This window comes from Plectrocnemia conspersa, unplaced genomic scaffold, assembly GCF_051122295.1.
Source record: "Plectrocnemia conspersa isolate PC_06_02 unplaced genomic scaffold, ASM5112229v1 ptg000014l, whole genome shotgun sequence".
Lineage (NCBI taxonomy): Eukaryota > Metazoa > Arthropoda > Insecta > Trichoptera > Polycentropodidae > Plectrocnemia > Plectrocnemia conspersa.
Genome location: NW_028277178.1, coordinates 31,704,153 through 31,725,669, shown reverse-complemented (window position 1 = coordinate 31,725,669; position 21,517 = coordinate 31,704,153). Strand labels below are relative to the sequence as shown.

At 29.0% G+C, this 21,517-nt stretch overlaps 1 protein-coding gene across 1 annotated transcript in view; it reads right to left on the bottom strand.

Annotated features, from left to right (window-relative positions):
* Positions 1-21,517, bottom strand: part of LOC148226788 (uncharacterized) — an 88,135-nt gene that overhangs the window by 24,585 nt on the left and 42,033 nt on the right. The window contains exon 2 of the mRNA XM_088204050.1: positions 1,426-1,503. Coding sequence (XP_088060176.1) covers positions 1,426-1,503 — 78 coding nt within the window. The remainder of the gene's footprint in view (positions 1-1,425; positions 1,504-21,517) is intronic.

Sequence of the window (21,517 nt, the reverse complement as noted above, 5' to 3'; positions counted from 1 at the left end):
CAAAGACTCCCTTTGAATGGGAATTCATGTCATGTGATATTTATAGTATATGATTCGAGAAAAGCAATAAAATTTTAGTTTTAATATATACTAATTAGAGTGATACTCAGACCTGTTGGGTGAATATGTTTCTACGTTTTATTACAAATCTGTGATTTTTTACCGATTAATTTAGCCTTTATGAACAAAAATACATATACATATAACTTAAAACATGAAAACATAATAGAGGGGCAGATACAAATCAGTTCAACAGGTGTGCATTTTCACGAGAAAATACATATTAATATTATTTTGTATTTTTTTGCAACCGCCAAAATTTTTTTACAATTCCCGTATTTTGACTAGTGAAGGGAACTCAGAAAATCTTAATCCCTTGGCAGTTTACTTTGAAAGGAAACAATAACACCTCTACGGAATAATTAGCTATAATCATAAATAGATAAATACCATCCGTTTGTGTTTAATTATTGAATAATTAAGAGAGCGTATGATTTGCGGATATCCGATTTTGATACACAATACGAAGGCTAATTCCACTGACGCACGTATGAATATTATAATATACATATAAAAAATTCGATCGCGATAATTACACTTCACGGGCCATTGTTTCCGATAGTTTGCGTCATTCAATCGATCCGGAAAAATCGCATAATTATTTACGTTTTCGCCGAAACGCGACCAATATGCAAATCCGAGGCTATTGAAAATTTCGGATGTGAAAATCCATAGAAGAATTATTGCAATCTCGGTTTGCGAAATACTTGTCACAGTTATAAACTGCAATTTCACTTTTGATCGACCGGATTTTCCAAAAAAATCTACTGTTTTTTCGACGATCTCCGCGTGTGAGATAAAATCGTTAATTTACGATTCGCGTGTAAATAATGGCGCATGGGAGGAAGATGGACTGTTTACCATTAGGTCGATTAGTGAGCTATTGTGATTCAACATTACGAGCAAATGTAATACGAAATGCGATCATAAATCTAATCCATTCGAGCACGATTCCGAATAATGGCGCGGCGTTGATTTGTGGAGTTATTCCTAAATAATAGTTCTATTAAAATATATATTTTTTTTTGTATACGAAACATATTTCATCAGTGTAACCTTTGCTTTATTTTGATATTTTAAACGAGAACGTGTAACGTGATCAGTAGCTTACAGTCGTAATTCTACGCGGAGAAAGGAATCATTGAAACCCATTCATTAAATAGCCAATTAAGAACGTAAGCTAGTAGTTATTCTTGTCGGGAATTTTTATCGATTTTTTTACATTGAACGACCCGATCCGTTTTCATCACGAGGGAGTCAGATTAAGTTTGAAAAATAATGATTGTATCTGCTTTCTCAAATCAATAAGGTTTCAAGAAAAGTATTGAGTATGGGATAAGTTAAATAGTTTAAATAAATAAATACCTTGCATCCTTCGCACGTAAATGCTCCAAAGTGGAAGCCAGCCGCTGGTTCGCCGCACACTTTACACTGTTGATTCATCTGAAATAATGAAACGTCGCATTAGAGAACGATTTCTTTAGATATTATTTAATCGCCGGTGGGGCAAGATGAATGAGCTTCGAGCCACCGTATGTGCGAGGGTCGTAATGAATACGTCAGAAGTTGCTCTTTCATCACGTGACATTGACTAATCTGGTTCACTTGTCTGACGGCCAAAGAAATGCTTAGACATAAGCACAATGCTGTATTTTGTCATTACAGTTAAGCTCGCTACCGAGTTTCGAACTTGTCGGTGCGTTTAAATCACTCCGCATACTGAACGTAATAAACTATTGAATTTTTTTAATGACTATTATTCTTTCAATTACATAATGATGCAGTGATTTAACATATGAATAAAAATTTATAATTTGTTTACATAATAATATTCCTTTAATATCTAAGAGTAACGTAGTAAAAAGTTTATGAAATAATACACTACTGTTAAAAATCATTTATAAGGGAAAAATGTATGTAACATTGAGTCATCTTTAAAATATTTTCTATATAAAATTTGTATACAGTGATTATGATTATGCAAATATTAATTGTTGGGCATTTGCCAGAACGCAGACTCTTTAACAATAGGCAATCGATCAATAGGATACCGCAACTGGATAAGTTTTCTAGGACAATGCACTCACAGCAACACAATAAAGATTTGTTTAGTATTTTGTTGGCAAAGTCGTGCGTCATACGAAGTGCGTTAAATAGTGCATTAGACGCATCCTATAGCGAGGAATACGCACTGAATTACATACCGGTTTATTTAGCATATCAATCTAACAGTTCCAGCGGGCAATGTGACGTGAATGAAAGGTTGAATGATATAAATTATACTGAAATGAAATAATAATGGCAGAAAAGGCCTTCGAATGATTGATTAAAGATTTTCCTACGGTGATTTTCTGCCGGCTGCGGTATTCGATTCTTCCGCGCCATAGAAGAGTCTCAATCATCACACCACGCGTGAGAAAATCATTTCTTTACACATCATTACGGCAAAACGTCCTACAATTGTTGATGTCTGCTCGTAATTATATTTTTGTCCATACAACAATATTTCGTATGCTTTAGATATACTATAATAATAATGTATAATACGCGCGTGTATGTGTATTTCCGTGACGGTTTCGTGCCGACGAAATTATTAATCCCGCGTGGGACGACTGTCGAAATAATTGGGATTCGGAACGTTATATTTTTTTTTCATTCTTTTTTCGTATCAGTATCAACACCGATGAAAATTAATAATCGTTTTTTGCATAATTAAAAATATTTGACAACATAATTAGGAATCAATATCGCTAAAACTTAACTTATGAATATAATCGCATTATTTTAAAATTATATACTGAAACACGAATTTTAAATAATTAATTTAGCAAATTGCAGATGATTGGCACATTGTCCATCGCAATACAATATATATTTTATTACCAAATGTTTTTTATGCATGACATAAAAATTTGGTAAACAACAATTTTAGCTAAACGTCGTGGAATTGTAGTCTTACCCTTTAAACGACAGCGACTTATTTCTCTTCACTTCTTTTAAAAAATAAATATAAAATACTTGATTAACTGATAAATGAAGCTAGTACAATCATATTTATTAATAAAAATAAACATTAGTAAATTTGTTTTAAAAAATAAGTTTGTTTTGAAAAATTGATTTGTTTTAAAAAATAATTACCAAATGACTCACCGGTGAGTCGTTTAAGTGGTTAAAAAACAGCAACACAATTTTTATTTATATATTACTACCGTTAAAAAATAGATAATAATCATAAAATATTGATAAAAAATATGTATTTAATTTAATTTTATTTTCACAGTATTTTAATATCATTTTAGATTTTCATAATTACTATTTTCTCAAGGATTATTTTTAATAGAGTTGCGATTAATTACAAACCTAAATAACTTTCTAAGAAAATTACATAACATTTAACGATATTTTTTAAATTTTTGAATTGCCGCCCTTTTGAAAGTCCGTTACCTTGTTTCAAAATTCAGGTTGATAACAATACTCGTCTGAAAGATTTTTATTTTATATAATTAAAACTATATAAAAATCACACAAAAATAGTATTTACTTTTTTCTTTAAATTATTTTTCATTGTTACGATTGCTTAAATTATTTTTTCGCTACTTCTTAATTAGCAGTGTCACACGGCGCGACATTAAAAATCTACCAGTTTTAAACCTCATTTGTGTAACACTATACCGTGATGTATGTGTGCATATTTGACAGTTGCGAAACGTCCATTTGCTTTGCAAACCAAAACCTAACCTAAACGAATATAATTGTATAATAGCATTTTTTGATTAGATTTTTAGTATGAACACAATAAATTCAAAAACGTATCACGCGGTATAAAACCGATGTTTTTTGAGCCACGCGCCGCGTTGCGCCCTGTTATATAACAAGTATATTCAACGTTTATTACTTTTATACTTTTTCTCTACATTTTTGAACAAACGATTTTTATAAGCGGATTAATAAATTTAGATTTAAGATATAATGTTTAATGTCAGTAGGATTAAAATTATCGTGTATCTCACATTAATGACAAAAAATATTTTTAATTTCTATTTATTAAACTTTTTATGCAATTTAATTTTTATCCAAGATATCTTAACAAAGTTATGAATTTCTTCAATATTTTAAATAGTCGCCAATTTAAAATAAAACTGGCTAAAAAAAATAATCGAAATTTTTAAGATAATTTATAAAAACTATGGTAGTTATCGCGTCGTCAATTTTTTTATATCTCATATGAATAAAAATACATACACATGTTTTTTAAAATTAAATTTTATATCATTTTCTATTTCTAAACCTTCTGTATATTTTTTTTCTCAAAGATTTTATTCAACGGAATTAATATATTTTTATTTATTTAAAACAAAAAGGCAGATCAGATTTGATAATGAATTTAGGCAAGATTCTTACAATACTTGTTTTCAGAAATAGATTCATGATTATATATTAAAAATTACGGTAGTAATCGTGTCCTAAAATTTTATTTTATCCTGTGTCATGAGCCTCTGCAAAATGCATACTTCTTTATTTTTAAATCGTTAATTTCAATAATAGAAATAATTTTACAGACATATTAATTATATATGTAATATACATGTAGCTGGTTTATAAACATTTTCATATTAAAAATTAGTTATTAGCTAAAATTTGATATAACACGATATATAATAAAACGTTAGTGGTTATAATTTAAGAGAGACAATTAAAAGAAAAAAATATAGGAAGCAAAAAAACAATAAATTAAACGATAATATTATTTTATTTTATAGAAGAACTGGAATTATTAATTTATTGTCTTTAGCCTCTCAAAAAATATGTGCTTTTCCATTTTGTGCTTTGTCACCGAGTTTATTGCAAATTTCTTATATGTATATGTTTATTTTTAAATAATCACTAAATACATTGTTAAACTACCTACAATTTAGATATCTTATTATACATCAACAATTATGATTTTAAAAATTAAAATTTTGTATTTCTAGCAATATAATGTACATAAAAAAGATTAATATAAAAATACCAATAATCGTTTTAATAAGTTTAGAATATAGGGTTAATTTAAAATAGAAATGCCTAATTTAAATTTTATCGAACATATTTTTGACTAAAAATTTTCAATTTTTACAATTCGTGATTTTAGGTTGTCAAAAGCTTTGCATAGTCGATATTGATTTTTTAATTAATTAATCGGAATTTCGTTATTATAAACTAAGATTTTACATAAATTCTATGTAAGGAACGCATCCAGAAAATTAAAAAAAATTCTGGTTTAAGAGGTAATTTAAAAAAAAAACCTGATTTATTATGTCTCTGAGAAAACCAATAGTCTGTTTTTAAGTCGTTAATAATTTTGATTTTAATGTCTGATACGAAATTATATTGAAACAAAACAGTCATTTTCGTATATGTTTTATATGGTTCTATAATAGATTTGAGAATAGTGGTAGTAAGTAATATTATATTAAGAAAATATTGTGAGCACAGTTTACAAATATATTTTGTTAATAAGAATTAACTTTTATTCAATATAATTTTATCTAAAAAACTAAAATAAAGATTTAATCAATCTTTTTTTTATATTACATAATTTCTAGCGTTTGCTACACGCACATTTTTTAAATTAAACGTTCGCTCATGTCTACTTTTACATTATAATATAATTAAAACATCGTCAAAAAAATTAATTTTTCATTATCGAACGTCTGAAAGCGTGCTCAATCAAAGCTGAGAACATCTTCATTTTACCATTTGACCAATTCGATCATCACTCAGCGTTAATATCCTATAATTACATAGGCAACGTGCATATCAGCTAGCTGATTCAGATACACCCGTGATTAATTCGTTTGTTAATCAACCGCACTATGTAACGCGAGAATTTCCAACTTCACCTTCACCTGAGATGCTTAATTTAAAAATACAGTTATTTTACAATCTAAACTTATTAAATTAATTATTTGTTCTAATTTTAGTACCATCTTATAAGTAGTAACATATATAGGCGATAGCAACATTTTAGTGATGAAGGGTATTTTATAAATTAATTTAACTATATGTTCATTAAATAAATGAGGCTTTTCTATAATAGAAATCAATGTTAATATAATTAATCTGGCTATTTATATGAATATAATACATATATGGTACATAAACGTATCGTTGTATGGTATTGAATAGAGAAACTGAGATATGGCGAAGTTCACATTTCATAACCACGCGGAGCAAATCAGTAATGATATGGACGGACGCCTTAGGAACTTGCACCGGACCTGCCCTGCTCTCGAGCTGTGTTCCCACCCTAATCGGGCACTTCCTTAACTAACAATATTATATATCTATAAAGGTAATATCGTGTAATCTTGTAACCGCATTAACACTTAACACAATATCCATCACGCGAGCGATCGATAACTGTGATACTATATCGAGATTATCGTAAAATATCAGATTAGCAGTTCAAAGTTTTAGCTCATTTAATTTAAGCGTGGGCGAACCGTGCAAATCAATAATAACGCATTTCGACTCAAGTGTGTGTTAATTTTTTAACATTATAATATAATATGTTTTATGAGTGCATGCCAAATCAAGAAAGACCATTATGATCTAATAAATATATTAAGAGTTCTCGTGGGAAGAAATGCTTCAGAATAAACTCTGCTTAGTCGTTAATAATAATTACTAATTATACGTTTTCGATGTCATTTATGTATCATAAAACGTTATTGTATAAATTGCATTACACGCCCAAAATGGATTACGCACAAATGCCATTATACCCACATATGAATAAAAATCGTAATTTAGTACATTTTATACGTTCGCGATAGCAGATTCGATCCGTTATTAAATGACATCATTAATCATACCAGCAGTCGTTCACGGAAACTCCAACAAAAGACAGAGAAAAAAACTTTATAAGGCCAGTGTGTTCTCATTCAAGTTGAACAAATGAGAAGATTTTTTATGCGTTGTGTGTATAGATAAATACACATATTCCTCGCGTAGTGGGTATAGGTGTAAAAAGCATGATTCGATACTTTAGTTCTATACAATTTGTAAGAAAATTGTTCGCGTTCGCTACCGGCAGATGCGTCATGGAGCATTAGTATTATTTTTATACAATTGTTAAATCAGATATGTTTTATTTAATATGTTGGGGTTTCACGCCTTTTATATCGTACGAAAATAAAGGAGTACTAAACATTTTCGTGCATTAAAATAATATTTTAATTTTTATTGTTTTTAAAACCATAAATTCGTATTTCCATAAAAGTACTTTTAGCAGAAAACACTAAATCAATTCTTAAAATATATGCATTATTAAGTATTGTAAAACATAGCACAGATATTTTTAAACAATTTTATCTACATATACTGAATTTTATAGTAGTACATAAAAAATATAATTTTATTTTATCAAACTTTGTAGACAAATGTTCCAGTTGTAGAATTAGAAAACGTTGTTCCTCTACGTAGCATAAACATGTAAAAATATCAAAAAATTAAACTGATTTTTTCAAGTTACTTTTAAACATTATTTCCCTTAGATTCTGAATTTTCTAGTAGACCACAGAAGCTTAGATATTTTCATCACACTTTATTGAAAAATGTTTATACTTGTAGAATTCAAAATCGCTGTTCCTCTAAGTAGCATAAAAATGCAGAAATAACAATAAGTGTAGCTGTTTTTTGGATTATCTTTTAAGTTTTTTGCCCACATGCCGAATTTTTTAGTAGTCCATAAAAAAACAAAACATATTTTCATTAAACCTTGTTAAAAAATGCTTAAACTTTTAGAATTAAAAACATTGTTGCTTTACATAGCATAGAAATGCAGAATTATCAAAAATTGTAACTGATTTTTTTAGGTTATTTTTTAACCCTTTCTGCTCGTAAGGTGCGTGAGACATACCAGCGTTTAGCTCTATATTAGTCGTAGGGTGCGTCAGGCGCACCATTTCAATTAATGAAATATAACGTCGATTTTTAGGTATTTCCTGTACATGTTTTGAGCAAGTAGCAAGTATTTCTTTTGATTTCTTCGTTTTTGGTATTAGTTTATTCATATTTATGCTGTACATATATAATTTTAATTTTTAAAAAGAATTTTACATTTTTAATTTTTCCCGAGCTGGCGACATACCTAGTACGAAAACGATTACGAGTGCAAAGGGTTAACAGTTTTTTTCCACGTCCATAGAATTATTATTTTTATCCATGTTTATATTTTTAGAATACGAAATCAATGTTACTTTACGTAGGACAAAAATACATAAATAATATTAAATGTAGCTGATTTTAAGGTTATTTTTTAACGTTTTTTCCCCTAAGCAAAATTTTCTAGTAGTCCATAGGAAATTAAAACATTTTTCAAAAAAAAAGTTTATACTTGTAGAATTCAAAAACGTTGTTGCTTTACGTAGCATAGAAATGCAGAAATATAAAAAAAATGTAACTGATTTCTTTAGGCTATTTTTAAACAGTTATTTCCCTTACATTCTGAATTTTCCAGGAGACCATAGAAACTTTGATATTTTTATCATACTTTATATTGACAAATGCTTATACTTATAGAATTCAAAACCGTTGTTCCTTTCAGTAGCAAAAAAATGTAGAAATAAAAAAATTGTAGCTATTTTTTGGGTTATCTTTTAACTGTTTTTTTTCCACATTCAGAATTTTCTAGTAGTCTATAAAAAAATAATACATATTTTCATTAAACCTTGTTAACAAAGGTTAAAATTTTTAGAATTATAAACATTGTTGCTTTACGTAGCATAGAAATACAATTATAAAAAATTGGAACTGATTGTTTAGGTTATTTTTAAACAGTTTTTTCCGCGTGCTGAATTTTCTAGTAGTCCGAAAAATTATTTTTTTATCTATGTTTATATTTTTAGAATACGAAAGCAATGTACCTTTACGTAGCACAAAAATGCAGAAATAATATTGAATGTTGCTGATTTTTTAGGTTCTTTTTTAACGTTTTTTCCCCCATTCTGAATTTTCCAGTAATTAAAACATTTTTAAAAAACATTAGAGTGCAAAAACGTTGTTGCTTTACGTAACATAGAAATGAAAAAATATCAAAAAATGTAACTGATTTTTTTATAGTTATATTTTAACGGTTTTTTTTCCACATGCCGAATTTTATAATAGTCTATAGGAAATTAGACTTTTTTTATCAAACCTTTTAATATGATAAATGTCATTCCACGACTAATTATAAAGCAACAATACCACTTTAATTTCATTTTAAAATGTGCTCTATCGCGCTTAAGTTGTAACCGATTTAGGTAGTTGGGATTTGCGAAAAAAAAAACAATTCTAGAAAATATGATGGAAAAGTATTTTTACAAATATACTAATTATATATGCTATATATGTTACTTGTGCATAGCCATTTTCATGTTTTTAATTTGATAAAAAAAAATAGGAATTAAAATAAGAGATAATTCACCGCCAGCAATTTATGGCCAGCGATTAATTACTAGCAATTTACTAGTGCGTCAAATGATCTCATAAACAATTTAGAGTCTACAAATGAATGATAGCATATTTAATCTTCAAGCAATACGTATACTTTTTATCAATTTATTTGTGCTATTTTTACCACGTAAATACAGTTTCACTAATAATGACCTGATTTGTAAATTCAATATTTTTACATATTTATTTCCGATTTAGTTTAATAAAAAATGCTATTTTCATAATGAAAATCGACGAAACAAATTTTTTTATAAAATATAAAATTAACTTAATTCAATTTATGTATTATGTCTCTGAGCAAAAAGTATGCAAAATAATAAATTAAGCACATAATAAGCAAATACTAAATTAAACTTTTGACGTATTCAATGATCATTAATTCGAATAAAATTTTTTATGCATATTTTACTAAATTCAAAAAGTTTAACAACTACAAAAGTAATTGTTGAATAATTAAAATTAATATTAGTAGCAAATAATTATTTTATAATTAAATAATATTTATAGGCAATCAATTAATTTTCTGCACTAATAGGTTTAATAAATTAATATCGGTAAAAACCGAGAAAATACTTCTATTTTTTATACAATATTCGAATAGCTTAAAACTAATTAAGTAATTCGAGACTGTTTTTTTTAGTTTTTTTGCGACGGATAATTTCTGGTTTAGAATCAGGGATGTCATTCCAGTTTTTTCCAATATCTCTGTTCTATTTAGATTCATAGTATTTAATCAAATCAGGCCATATTCATCATAGGGCGTAGAGATAATTGTTTCAAATTTCTAACAGACTTTCTTATAAAATAATAGATACACCATTTAAACGTTTGTTGTTAGAGTGTCCTGAATAATTATATTATGTATATTTTGATCCAGGCATTCTTGCTTCACATACATTTCAAATTGTAGATTGTGTAATTTATCCGCTTTAGAAAATTGCTCATATTTTTCAGGTATTCTTTAAATATTTTTTTTAAATAAACATAGATAATTAATTGCAGTCTAAAGCGTTTTATTTACATTCATTTCTACTTAACCAAATTATTACTTGTATAAAATAATTAAAATTGCTCTTTGCATCCGCACCTCTGCAATAGAGAGTCGTACATAATCAATTGAATCTAAATGTGCGTCTTCCCTGATCCATCGCTCATTCTCATCTATCTCATGACGCATTTGTTTGATTTGATAATTCGACACATTTCTACCGTAGAGAAGGAAGTATACTGAGCATGAAATTTCAATGTTACACTTAATGCGATGCCTAGATCCCTGCCATGCGATCCTTGTTCCGTTCATTCTAGCCGGCAATAAATTGCACGGCTATGCACCTCATTATGTGGCGTTGTTTCGTGTCCTAGGAATTCAAACGGCAATTGTTCGACGATGACACGCGTCAAATCCTCGTATGCATTTGCGACTATGGGCTACGAGCGCAAGAAAACATCGAACGTGACGCTGTGATCGAGAATAAGTCTCGGTATTTTGCTTTAGAATAAAAAAAACATAGAAACGAAACGCACCGTCATTACTGTCGGTCGTTGCGATTTATTGTGACAATGTTAGATATGACAATGCAGCTTGTTTGGAGTGATACAAATAAGCATTCACCTTTACATGACCCGAGAGGGTCGTAGTAATGGTTCAATAGAGTAAATGGAAAGCTAAACGTATTAAGCGATATACTAAGGTAACGAATATTGCAGATATCTAGTAACATTAAAATATATTTTAGCTAATATTGAAACCTTGGATTGTCCAAAGTCCAAAGGCATGTATGTCATGCCCAAAATGGTTTTACAATTGTAGTCCAAAAGTATGCCCAATATATTTTCTATTTTATGAACCATTTTAAATGTTTTGATGATATAATTCTGGGAATTGAGGAATATTTAACGGTAAAGAGATACAGTAATTCATAACCATTTTATCTGAAATTGGCAAATCATTAAAATTAGTTGAAAAATCTATTAATCCATTTTAATAGACTCGTGATTTGTAATCCATGGTTTTGTTTTTACATTTACATACACATTTTCTTTAAATTTAATTAAATAACTGTTTTTAACTCAACTAAAATTTACATAATATTTTGAGAGAATTTAATTCCGAATCGTAAAGTAGTAGTTTTATATCGCGGCGAGGATTAATTACGCTAAATGTTTTATTATAATTAAGAGTAGTCCTTCAGTTGTACGATGGATTTTTGCGATGAATTGTTTTATCGCAAAAATACATCCAACGGCATTTAATCGCATGATGTTGCCAAATATAAATAATAAAATACTATGAATCTTGATAAAATGAAAATATTAAAAAATACGATTACTGATAAGCAATTTTTTACCCCCCCCTCTCATTAAATAAACTGAAACGACGTTCCAGATTCTAGACCAGAAATTTTCGGGTTATGCCTCAAAAAATCTATATTAAAATATTTTTTAAAATATGTCATTTCAGTGAAATTTTATCGGAATACATTTTCACTAGTAGATATATATTTTTACCAGTGAAATCTGGCGTGATAATATATACACATAGGTTCTTGTTATTATTTATTTTTTATTAAAGTTATATTTTTACTAGTGAAATCCAAATATATTTTCACTAGTAGTAATATATATTTCTACAAGCGTAAACATACTGTTGATAGGTACTAGAAACATTATATGCTACTCTAAAATGTCTATAAAACTGTATTTGACAGTTGCGAAACGTCTATTTTCTGTTCAAACCCAAACCTAAATATTTCTCTAAGGGGAAAATAAACTGAGAAAAAGAGCAGACAGATGTCGCATTGCGCATATTGCTTCATACTTATTCTGCACTTGAAGAGTACACTGTTTTGAAAATATAATAGCTATCCTTACTGATATTACTATGGAATTCAGATATAAAAGGGCTGATCAAAGTATATTCAAATCGAATTTTGGTTAATAGGAGGGCGCAAAAACAATTATCCCTTCTCAGAAGTCAAAAATTCACGTCAAAAGCAATAAAATCGTTCCGTCGCCGTCGCAGTGGGAACGCTCGGTAACGAGCGTTCCCACTGCGACGGCGACAAAACGATTTTATTGCTTTTGACGTGGATTTTTGACTTCTGAGAAGAGATAATTGTTTTTTGCGCCCTTCTATTGGTCAAAATTTGGTTTAGATATTCTTCATTCTATTTTCACTTATTGTAAGTGGTAATAATGCTATAAAAAGTTTTAAATTTAAGGTAGATTTTAAGCAGAGACACGCCCTTGAATTTGACCAGAAAAATGCATGTCATTTAATAAAATACTATAAATCGTAATGAATTTGAAATATTAAAAAAAACTACTAGTGACTGGCAAACTTCAGCCTCTCTCCAGAAATAGTTAAAACGACTTCCCCACATTTAATACTTCGAACACGCGTGATTATTGACTGCTGTCTGATTTACAGTGCTGCCAACGTATGAAACTCGAATTGGATCACTCTGCCAATTCTATACGATTATATTAGTTATTAAAATTATAGCTTCGGAAAATTTCATACAATGGACAAATAAAACCAAACAGCAAGAATATAAATATGTAATTAATTGTAACGTACATACATAAATATATTTATGTTTCATATCAGTAATTAAAAAAAAAACAATAAATTCCGCGCGATTAAAAATATGTTGAGAACCATTAGTGTTGTGTGAATTACAATAGTGAACAATTATATATTATATAATTACAATAGTGAGCAATTATACAGAATATTCGTTCTTTTGTCATTGTATTCTTGTGTGGTTTTTTTTCAGGTAGTGGTCTCAACATATGAAACGGGTACAGTGTTTACATTAAATAAATGATATATAAATATTAGGGAAGAACCTTGATTTTTGTGATTAAAGAAATTGTATCACAGTGAATTCAATAAGAAAAAAAGTTTTAATCCGGTAAAGGTTTAAGAGGGTCTAACTATTTTATTAAAAAATTGCATTTAAAGATACTATTGTGCTGATAGATATTAAATCAAATTAGCACTGTACTGAAATTTGAAAGAAAATACAATATGAAAGCCCTAATGGAAATTTCAATAAGACATTAAACATGTTTATTTTGATTTGATGCTAAATTGAGAATTAATTATTATGTTAAAAAAATTAAAATTGATTAAATTTGTATTTTTCTAATGGTAACTTATACTAACTTGAATATTTGTATTCGATTAGGAAAAGGTCGGTCAAGTTTGATGTCGCTAAGTGTGCGGTTGATTTGCCATTGTCGTGTCTTGTAAGAGTGATCAAAAGAAAGTTACACGGTCGATCACGAAAATGTGAAGTATTGTCGTGTACCCTGAACAAATATGGATAGCACAATGCCCGATTGCGGCACCGAATTATAATACTGGATCGATGTTGAGGACACGATCCGGATAGCGAATCCAGATAAGAGCAAACAATCGGGCCTCCGATCTGGGTGTGCATTCGCCACACAATCGCTAGACGTTTCAATGCAATCGCTGTGGGAAAAAATCGTCTCTTGATCCTGGTGAGTACGCTTAGAGAAAAATCCGCAAGTGTCCGCAATAAGTCAAAAACAAAGTAGCCGAACCAACCTCGGATACGTATCTCCGCAAGCCTTGAAAATCTATGCACAATAGAGCATCGGACGATGCAGCGAAAGATTCAATTGTTGAAAATTTAGACTTCCTGTATAACTAAAATGAGACGATTAAGATTTAGGTCAATGGCAAAATCGTTTTTAATAATAAAACGTTTTCAACTTTACTTTTCGACTATTTTAAACCCTGTCTGATTCAACCGATAAACTTGAAAAGTAGAGAAGCAATAATTTTTGGTATTGATTATCAAAAAATATTGAAAAAATATTTTTATATACATACATCGCATGTAAATAAATAAGTATGTGAATATATTTATTACTACATATCAAAAAATTAAATTCATTTTTACTGGTGAAACTATAAATCAGCGTACGCCACAGCTTCCACTTTTTATTCAAAAAACACGCACACTAAACCAACACCATCATAAAATAAGAGTTGACAACAAGCTACTGTGTTATTAAATATTTTTTTATTTATTTTGTGCAAAATATGCCGAAATATTTACCAGACGAAAAACCTTGTAACGAGCATATTTGATCTAATTATCGTGCAAGTAACATTAAAAAAAATATTTGAGAATGAATCATTGGATGTTTTTGGATCAAAATGGGTGATAATGAGGAAAGTTTTGCTACCATTGTAAACAACCTATCTTTGTGAACGAATATTCTCGAAAATGCTTTCAATAAAAACCAAACATATATAGAGCAAATGTATTTGAATATGATTTCACTGAAATAGTATATTTAAAAAAAAAATTTCGGGATGGATTCGAAACTGTTTTTTTTTTAATATTTTCTTTGAGGGATCATCCGAGAATTTCTGGTTTAGAATCAAAGAAGACATCTTAGATTTTTTGAGGGGGGGGGGGGAAGTTGGACAGTCAGTCGTCGATTTTTTTTTAAATTTTGATTTCATTAATATTTATAATATTTTATTAAATGACATGCATTTTTCTGGAAAAATTCAAAGAAGGGCAAATGTCCCCATCTGCCTCTGTTGAAAGCGCTTTTTTGTATTCCGGCGTGTTTTCCTCGTGACCTTGACGGATGTTCTGATCCGTCTGTCGACAATTGGCAAATGAAAATAGGCAGAGATTAGAATCCGAAGCGAGCAAGGGCGTCCATTCGAGATATTCAAAGAGCGTAACGCCGCGCTCACGTAACGGCGCGACACAGTGGGTGAGTGCGAAATCGAAAACAATGCGTTCACTCTTGTTCGAATTCGCTTTCCTCGGAGAAGACGCCGCCACGTCTGAGGTCGCCGATGGCCCACTTAGGCCACTGCAGTGCGCAATGGTCGAGGTATAGCATCGGAATCCCTAATTGCCTGGTGACATTCGACCACTTGACACCGATTCGTGACCGATCGGAAATAAATCTGATGCCTGCGACACGTGCTAGATATGCATGTGTGAGAGATGCGATCTTCATATTTTTTGTATGTAATTACATAAATGCATTTAGGGATTAAATTGAGTCACGTCACGTGCACTCTGAACCGATCCTTCTTGTGGTAGCAGGTGAACGGACCAAAGACGCTGCAAGTGGCGGAGCCCAAAGCCGCGGGTAATAACGAGCTGATTTACCGCTCATTATATGTGGAAGACATTTAGAACGGGCTTTGTGCGGTGGTAGAACAAGTGGAACGGCTCCGAAGACAATCGCTCCTCTCACGCACACCGCAAACCGTGAACTATGCGAAATGAGATATACATACACATGGAACATTCTTCTTATTCTCCTCCTTCAAATTGTTTGCACCTAAGCTGCGCTTTCGCAACGCTCAACGTTTGAAGGTTAAGAATTCGCGGATGGTCTTCGAGACTGTGCGGCCAATTAATGTCTGAGAACGTCGGCAATACGTAACATTCGTTCTACATAATACATCATCTGAAAATGAACGTTCTTAATCGCATCATCTGAGGATATAATTATTTTAATATATTCGTATACTAATCGCGCAATTAAAGGTCGCACTGCATCGCCGAGGAGATTGTGAAATATATTTTATGTATTAATAATGTAGTCTTATCATTTTGGGATTCGTCGCAATTTATTGTAATAATATTCATAGCGCTCATAGCGTGAATAATATATTACGCAGATAAAAATATATATATATGTATGTATATGAGGCAAAAGGAAAAGCCCATCTTCGATGTGTGCCTCCGTCGATTGCGTGCGTACGAGTTTTATTGATTTGTCGCGTGCTATATCGGCGGTTCTCAAACATTGCGTAACGGCAATATTCGCATTTAGTAAACAAATAATTAAAAACGTCAATTGCATCATTAACTATGTTATGATTAAGTTTATATAAAATAGTAGATAGCGTCTAAAAAATATTAGAAAATTTAAATACAATCCATATGCATTAAAGAATATAAAAATATGTTGATATTTAAGATTTGATTTGACATGTTCTATATAGTGATTGCTATAATACCGGTATTATGAGAGAAAAAACAATCAATATCGGTATTACTGATATTAACATCATTCATTTAAATTTGAACTGAATGCTTTATTTCTAAGTTTATACTATTGAATATTGATATATGCTTGTGAATTTAGCGAAAAAATCAAGAGTCGGAACAATTATTTTTAATATTGAATGAATATGTAGTAACTATTCTCGTCTTCATATTTTTTTGGGAAACTTAATCAAGTCAAATTTTGACTCCTGAATTTTTTAGCCAATTATCTATTTGTAGCATATTTTGTAGTTTCTTATACAATTTTCCTTACATTCAGGTTCTTCTAAAAATACTTTATAAGCTGATTCTTAATTATATTATCTACGAGTTCTAATAAAAATCAATAAGATGACTGTGTACAAAACTTTTTTGTATCATTTACTTTCCTTAATTTATTATGTTGTTGAAAAAAATATTTATTAAAATATGGGCGTCAAATCATTTTTCTTATGAAACAAAATTATCGTTTTTGATAGACCGCTTTTGAATGCATACTTTTTTTGTACAGAATCAGAGCACCACTCGAAAATTTATTCCAATGAAATATATTTCTGTATTACTCATTATTTTTGGTCAGTTATAATTTTCCGAAAGAACATTATGAGGAAGAAGTGCGCAGAAAATTATAAATCTGTTTGTTTTTAAAGCGGTATATTTTTTTCTAAAAATAGATTTAAGTGATTTATTTATTACACATTTGATATTTATTTTAGAATATCGCAATTACTACTATTTTCGAAAGACATATCTCATGTATGTTAAAAATAACAATATTTAAATTTTAGCTATAAATGTGTATGTAAATATTATAGAATACGTAAATACTGCATAATAAATTTTTACATTGATATCCTACTCTAATAGCACTACTCAGGTTGATTGCTTCTCCTTATAAGCAATATGGAAATCATCGTTTTTATATTTCTAAGCCATGGTTTTTAACAGCAAATAAAATGTATAGTTCTGGCGAAAAAAATTGTTTCAGTACTACTGGTATTTTATTTTGTTATACCGGTTGTAACGAGTGTCGAGTTTTGCCCCAATACCGGTATTACAATCACGGTAATATCTCACTTTTTAAAGCTAATTACAGCTATGTATTCATGTCTAAAAATTTTGCTTTGAAAATGTATTGAAAAAATATTAAAACGATTTTAGATTATATATATAAAATTAAACTTTTTGTATAAGAATAATTTATAACTCTTTTTTTACACGATTTTTAAATAACACGGTCCAAAAAACATAATGAATACATATTTTCACTATATTTTTACACAAATTATTTGTTCTAACATGATTCCCAGAAATTTCAATTCAAAAGATTGACCAATTCGAAAGAGACGAGCTATTTCTTTGTATGGTCAATTTTGGACCATCTTGGTAGAGGCGAAAGTTCCACATCTGGGAGTATTTTTTTTAGTGTTAACGAAGCAACTATTAGAACAGTTTTAAATAATGAAGATTCCATCCAAAAATCAGCAATTTATAGATCAAAAATTAGTTCCAAAAAATCATCGTATAGTCGAAATGTTAACTTAAAATACGTACGTATGTATATTATTTTAATGAAAATATTTTTAGGATTTATTTATTTGGTTTTTAATAATACATTTTTTTACACAATTTTCTATACTACGATGTTGTTATTTTTTCAAATAACACGTTTTTCTATCTTTAGGGAAGCAATCTCTGATTTTTCTATCACCTTTTACACGGTTTTCTGTGAAACGTATCCACCGTGTAAAAAAAGAGTTAGGTGTAATTACATTTTTTCACAAATAATATATGATTTGATTTATATGCTAATTTTGCAATGATTTTATATATCAGAATTTTAATTTATTTTTTTCAGTCATACAATAAATTCTAGTATAAATGCAATGCAAAGTTTGACAATGACATTTTATTTATAAAAACCAAAAATGTGTAGAATAAATAGGGTACACGTACTAATCATATTATTAACCGATCATTAACTTTATTTTTAAATAAAATAGTAGTTAAATTTTGACTAAATGGTGATTTTTAAGCTTGAATAATATTTTGCTAGATATATTATAGACTACAGCATTTATTAACCTAATTCACATTTGATCATCAAATAATAATATATATATACTCAGGTTTATTTTTATGCGGTTTATATTTCAAGAAGCACTTTATGAAAATAACTACTTTAGACCGTTTTGCCATGTTAAAAGACTCAGAAATTCTCAAAAATATTGTCTGCCAAACAACTGAAGAACTGCCGTATTTAATAAATGGTTTACTAATTGCTTTGCATCAGAACTGAAAATTAAATGAAGCAGAAAGCTCTAGATTTTCAAATTCTATTGATGGTTGACAATGCACCATGTCATCCATATTTGGAACATTCTAATGTATACAAGTACTGTTTCTTCTTGCAAAAATCTAGCTTACTAAACCCGAGGATGTTTTTGGCGATAGTTATGAGGAGTTGGATTTATGGCAAATCATGATAGTCAAATTTCTAATAAAAAAATAAATAAAATTATATTGCTAATATTTATGACAGATTATTTAAAAGTTACTGAGAATTTAATTTGCCGTCAAAGAACAATATTAAAAATTATGTTTTAAAATATCTGCAGCAAAAAAATTTAGAGTCAATTGTAATCCGGCAAAAAATTAAAGAAAACGATAGAAACGTCTATAAAAAAAATATTAAACAAAACTTTTACAGTACTACAATTAAAAAATGCTAGGAAATTAATTGTAAAATAATATATTATATATGTGAAAAGATTAGTACATATTATAATGTAAAACGATACATTTTGCTGAAATAAATTCTTATTAAAGATCTTGTTGTACGGTGCTATATTATTAAAAATTACATTATGACTCAATTATGTTATTAAGAGATATGCGGCGTAATTTGAAAATAATATAAGATTGTTTTCATGTCATATGAAGGGCGTTTAAATTACGATTTAAATTAAATAGTAAGTTTGTATGTCATTTTATAATCACGAGTTGCGCAACGAGTAAATGAAGCGTATTAACATGTCTCTGCCCGATTCGTTGATCATCCTGAATTAATCAAAGAATCGAGTTGCATATTTTACGCCATCAGATCGTAGATGTTTACATGCAGTAAGAACGCAACTTTATCACGATCGTCGATCACTCGAACTGCTCAGTAATTAAACGATCACACAGTCGATAATTAATATCTAGATTGCACTCGAGACGCGTATGTATTACGTATAGCTAAAAAAATACACATATGAAGAAAAACATATCTATAGCTCATGCGCAATTGGTCAACAAGATTCCTTTTACGATGTCGAATTAATTCGACCAATCGCGTGTCGTCGATGTGTATTTGTCGCCGCCTCGCGAGCGATAAACGCCTGCGTCGTTTATTATACAATGCGCGATATTGAAATTTGTTTTGTCTCGGAGTCCATTAAGATAATAAGGCTTTATAGCGAGCGACTATATAATATATAACAAAAAGCAAAATGAGGATAATCAATTATTTGTAGACAAATAATAGATCCCATTAAGCCCATGCACTTTGTTTGAGTTTGTGCAACGAATGCATATTTTCAATGCTATCAATATCAATATATGCATTCTTCAGGTAGACTACATTGAAACTTGTTATTTATTTTTCCATCGAGATTTAGTCATGCAATTAATTCTAAGTGCTATTTATACTGTGACGACTTCGACGCGCGGGATAGCGTCAAACTCGGCAGCCTAAAAATTTTCACACTCACGGGTGTGAAAATTAAAAATAAATCAAATTGAATATTTGTGATGTATAGATTTTTTAATTTTATTTAAAAGCTTTTGATGGCCAAGGATATCGACACAATGTTTTAATGTTATTGGCCAATTGTTGACTCACACGACTTTGTGTGTGGTCTGATAAATACGTATATAGGCATATATACAATAAATATGAGGTTACGACTGTAATGCTATTGTTTTACCAAGGACCTTAAAAATACACTTAGAGCACTTAATCTTTAAAAAGTGGGTTTTTTAATTATAGAAACTGTAAATATGAATGATAGATAATGGCAAAAATATATTGCAAATTTATTACTTTATACATATAAAAATACATATAAAAAATCGTGATCTATTAATAATCTAATGAATTAAGTAATGTGTGTATTAATAAATATTTCATTATTAGTTTAAAGCTTAGTTATTCGATAGATTTCTTTAGAAACATGATGATTGGAGAGGGATTCATGATGCGACTTCAACGACATGATTTTTTTTAAGAATAGAACAATTAAAAATCTCGGTTAAATTTGCTATATTGTTAAAAATTCTGTTTATAAAATAAAATAATTATAGCTTTGTTAAAAAATATTAGCTTTTTTAAAAAATAAAAATATTTAAAAATTAAATGTGTAAAACAACATAAAAACATGTTTTTTTTCTCTCACATTTTTTGGTAATTAATGTACGTTTTTTTAAATTATATCGACTCAAAACTAGTTGTAAAAATAGTTGCAACAATCTTAAATACATAAAATTAATAAGAAATTAACGTCAAAAACCATAAAAAAAAAAAAAAAAAATAAGATATTTGTAAGTTGGTTTAAAAAAACTAGAGAAAAATTCAAAGTTTAAAAAGTATTTAAAATATTTTTTTTATTGTTTTTAAAATTAAAAAAAGTGGAATATAAATAAATTTAAGGAAGCAATAACAACGGTTGATTTTTTATATTGACTAGTAACATGTTACAAAAAAGTATGTAATATTACTTAAAATTTAGAAAAATGTTAAAAAAATTAAGAATTAAAATAAAAAATAGTATATAAATAATAAAAAAATGCAAATTTAATGCAATTTTAGTAAAATATCAAAGATATATGGTTGATTTTATATTAATATTAATTTTTTCCTATAAAGT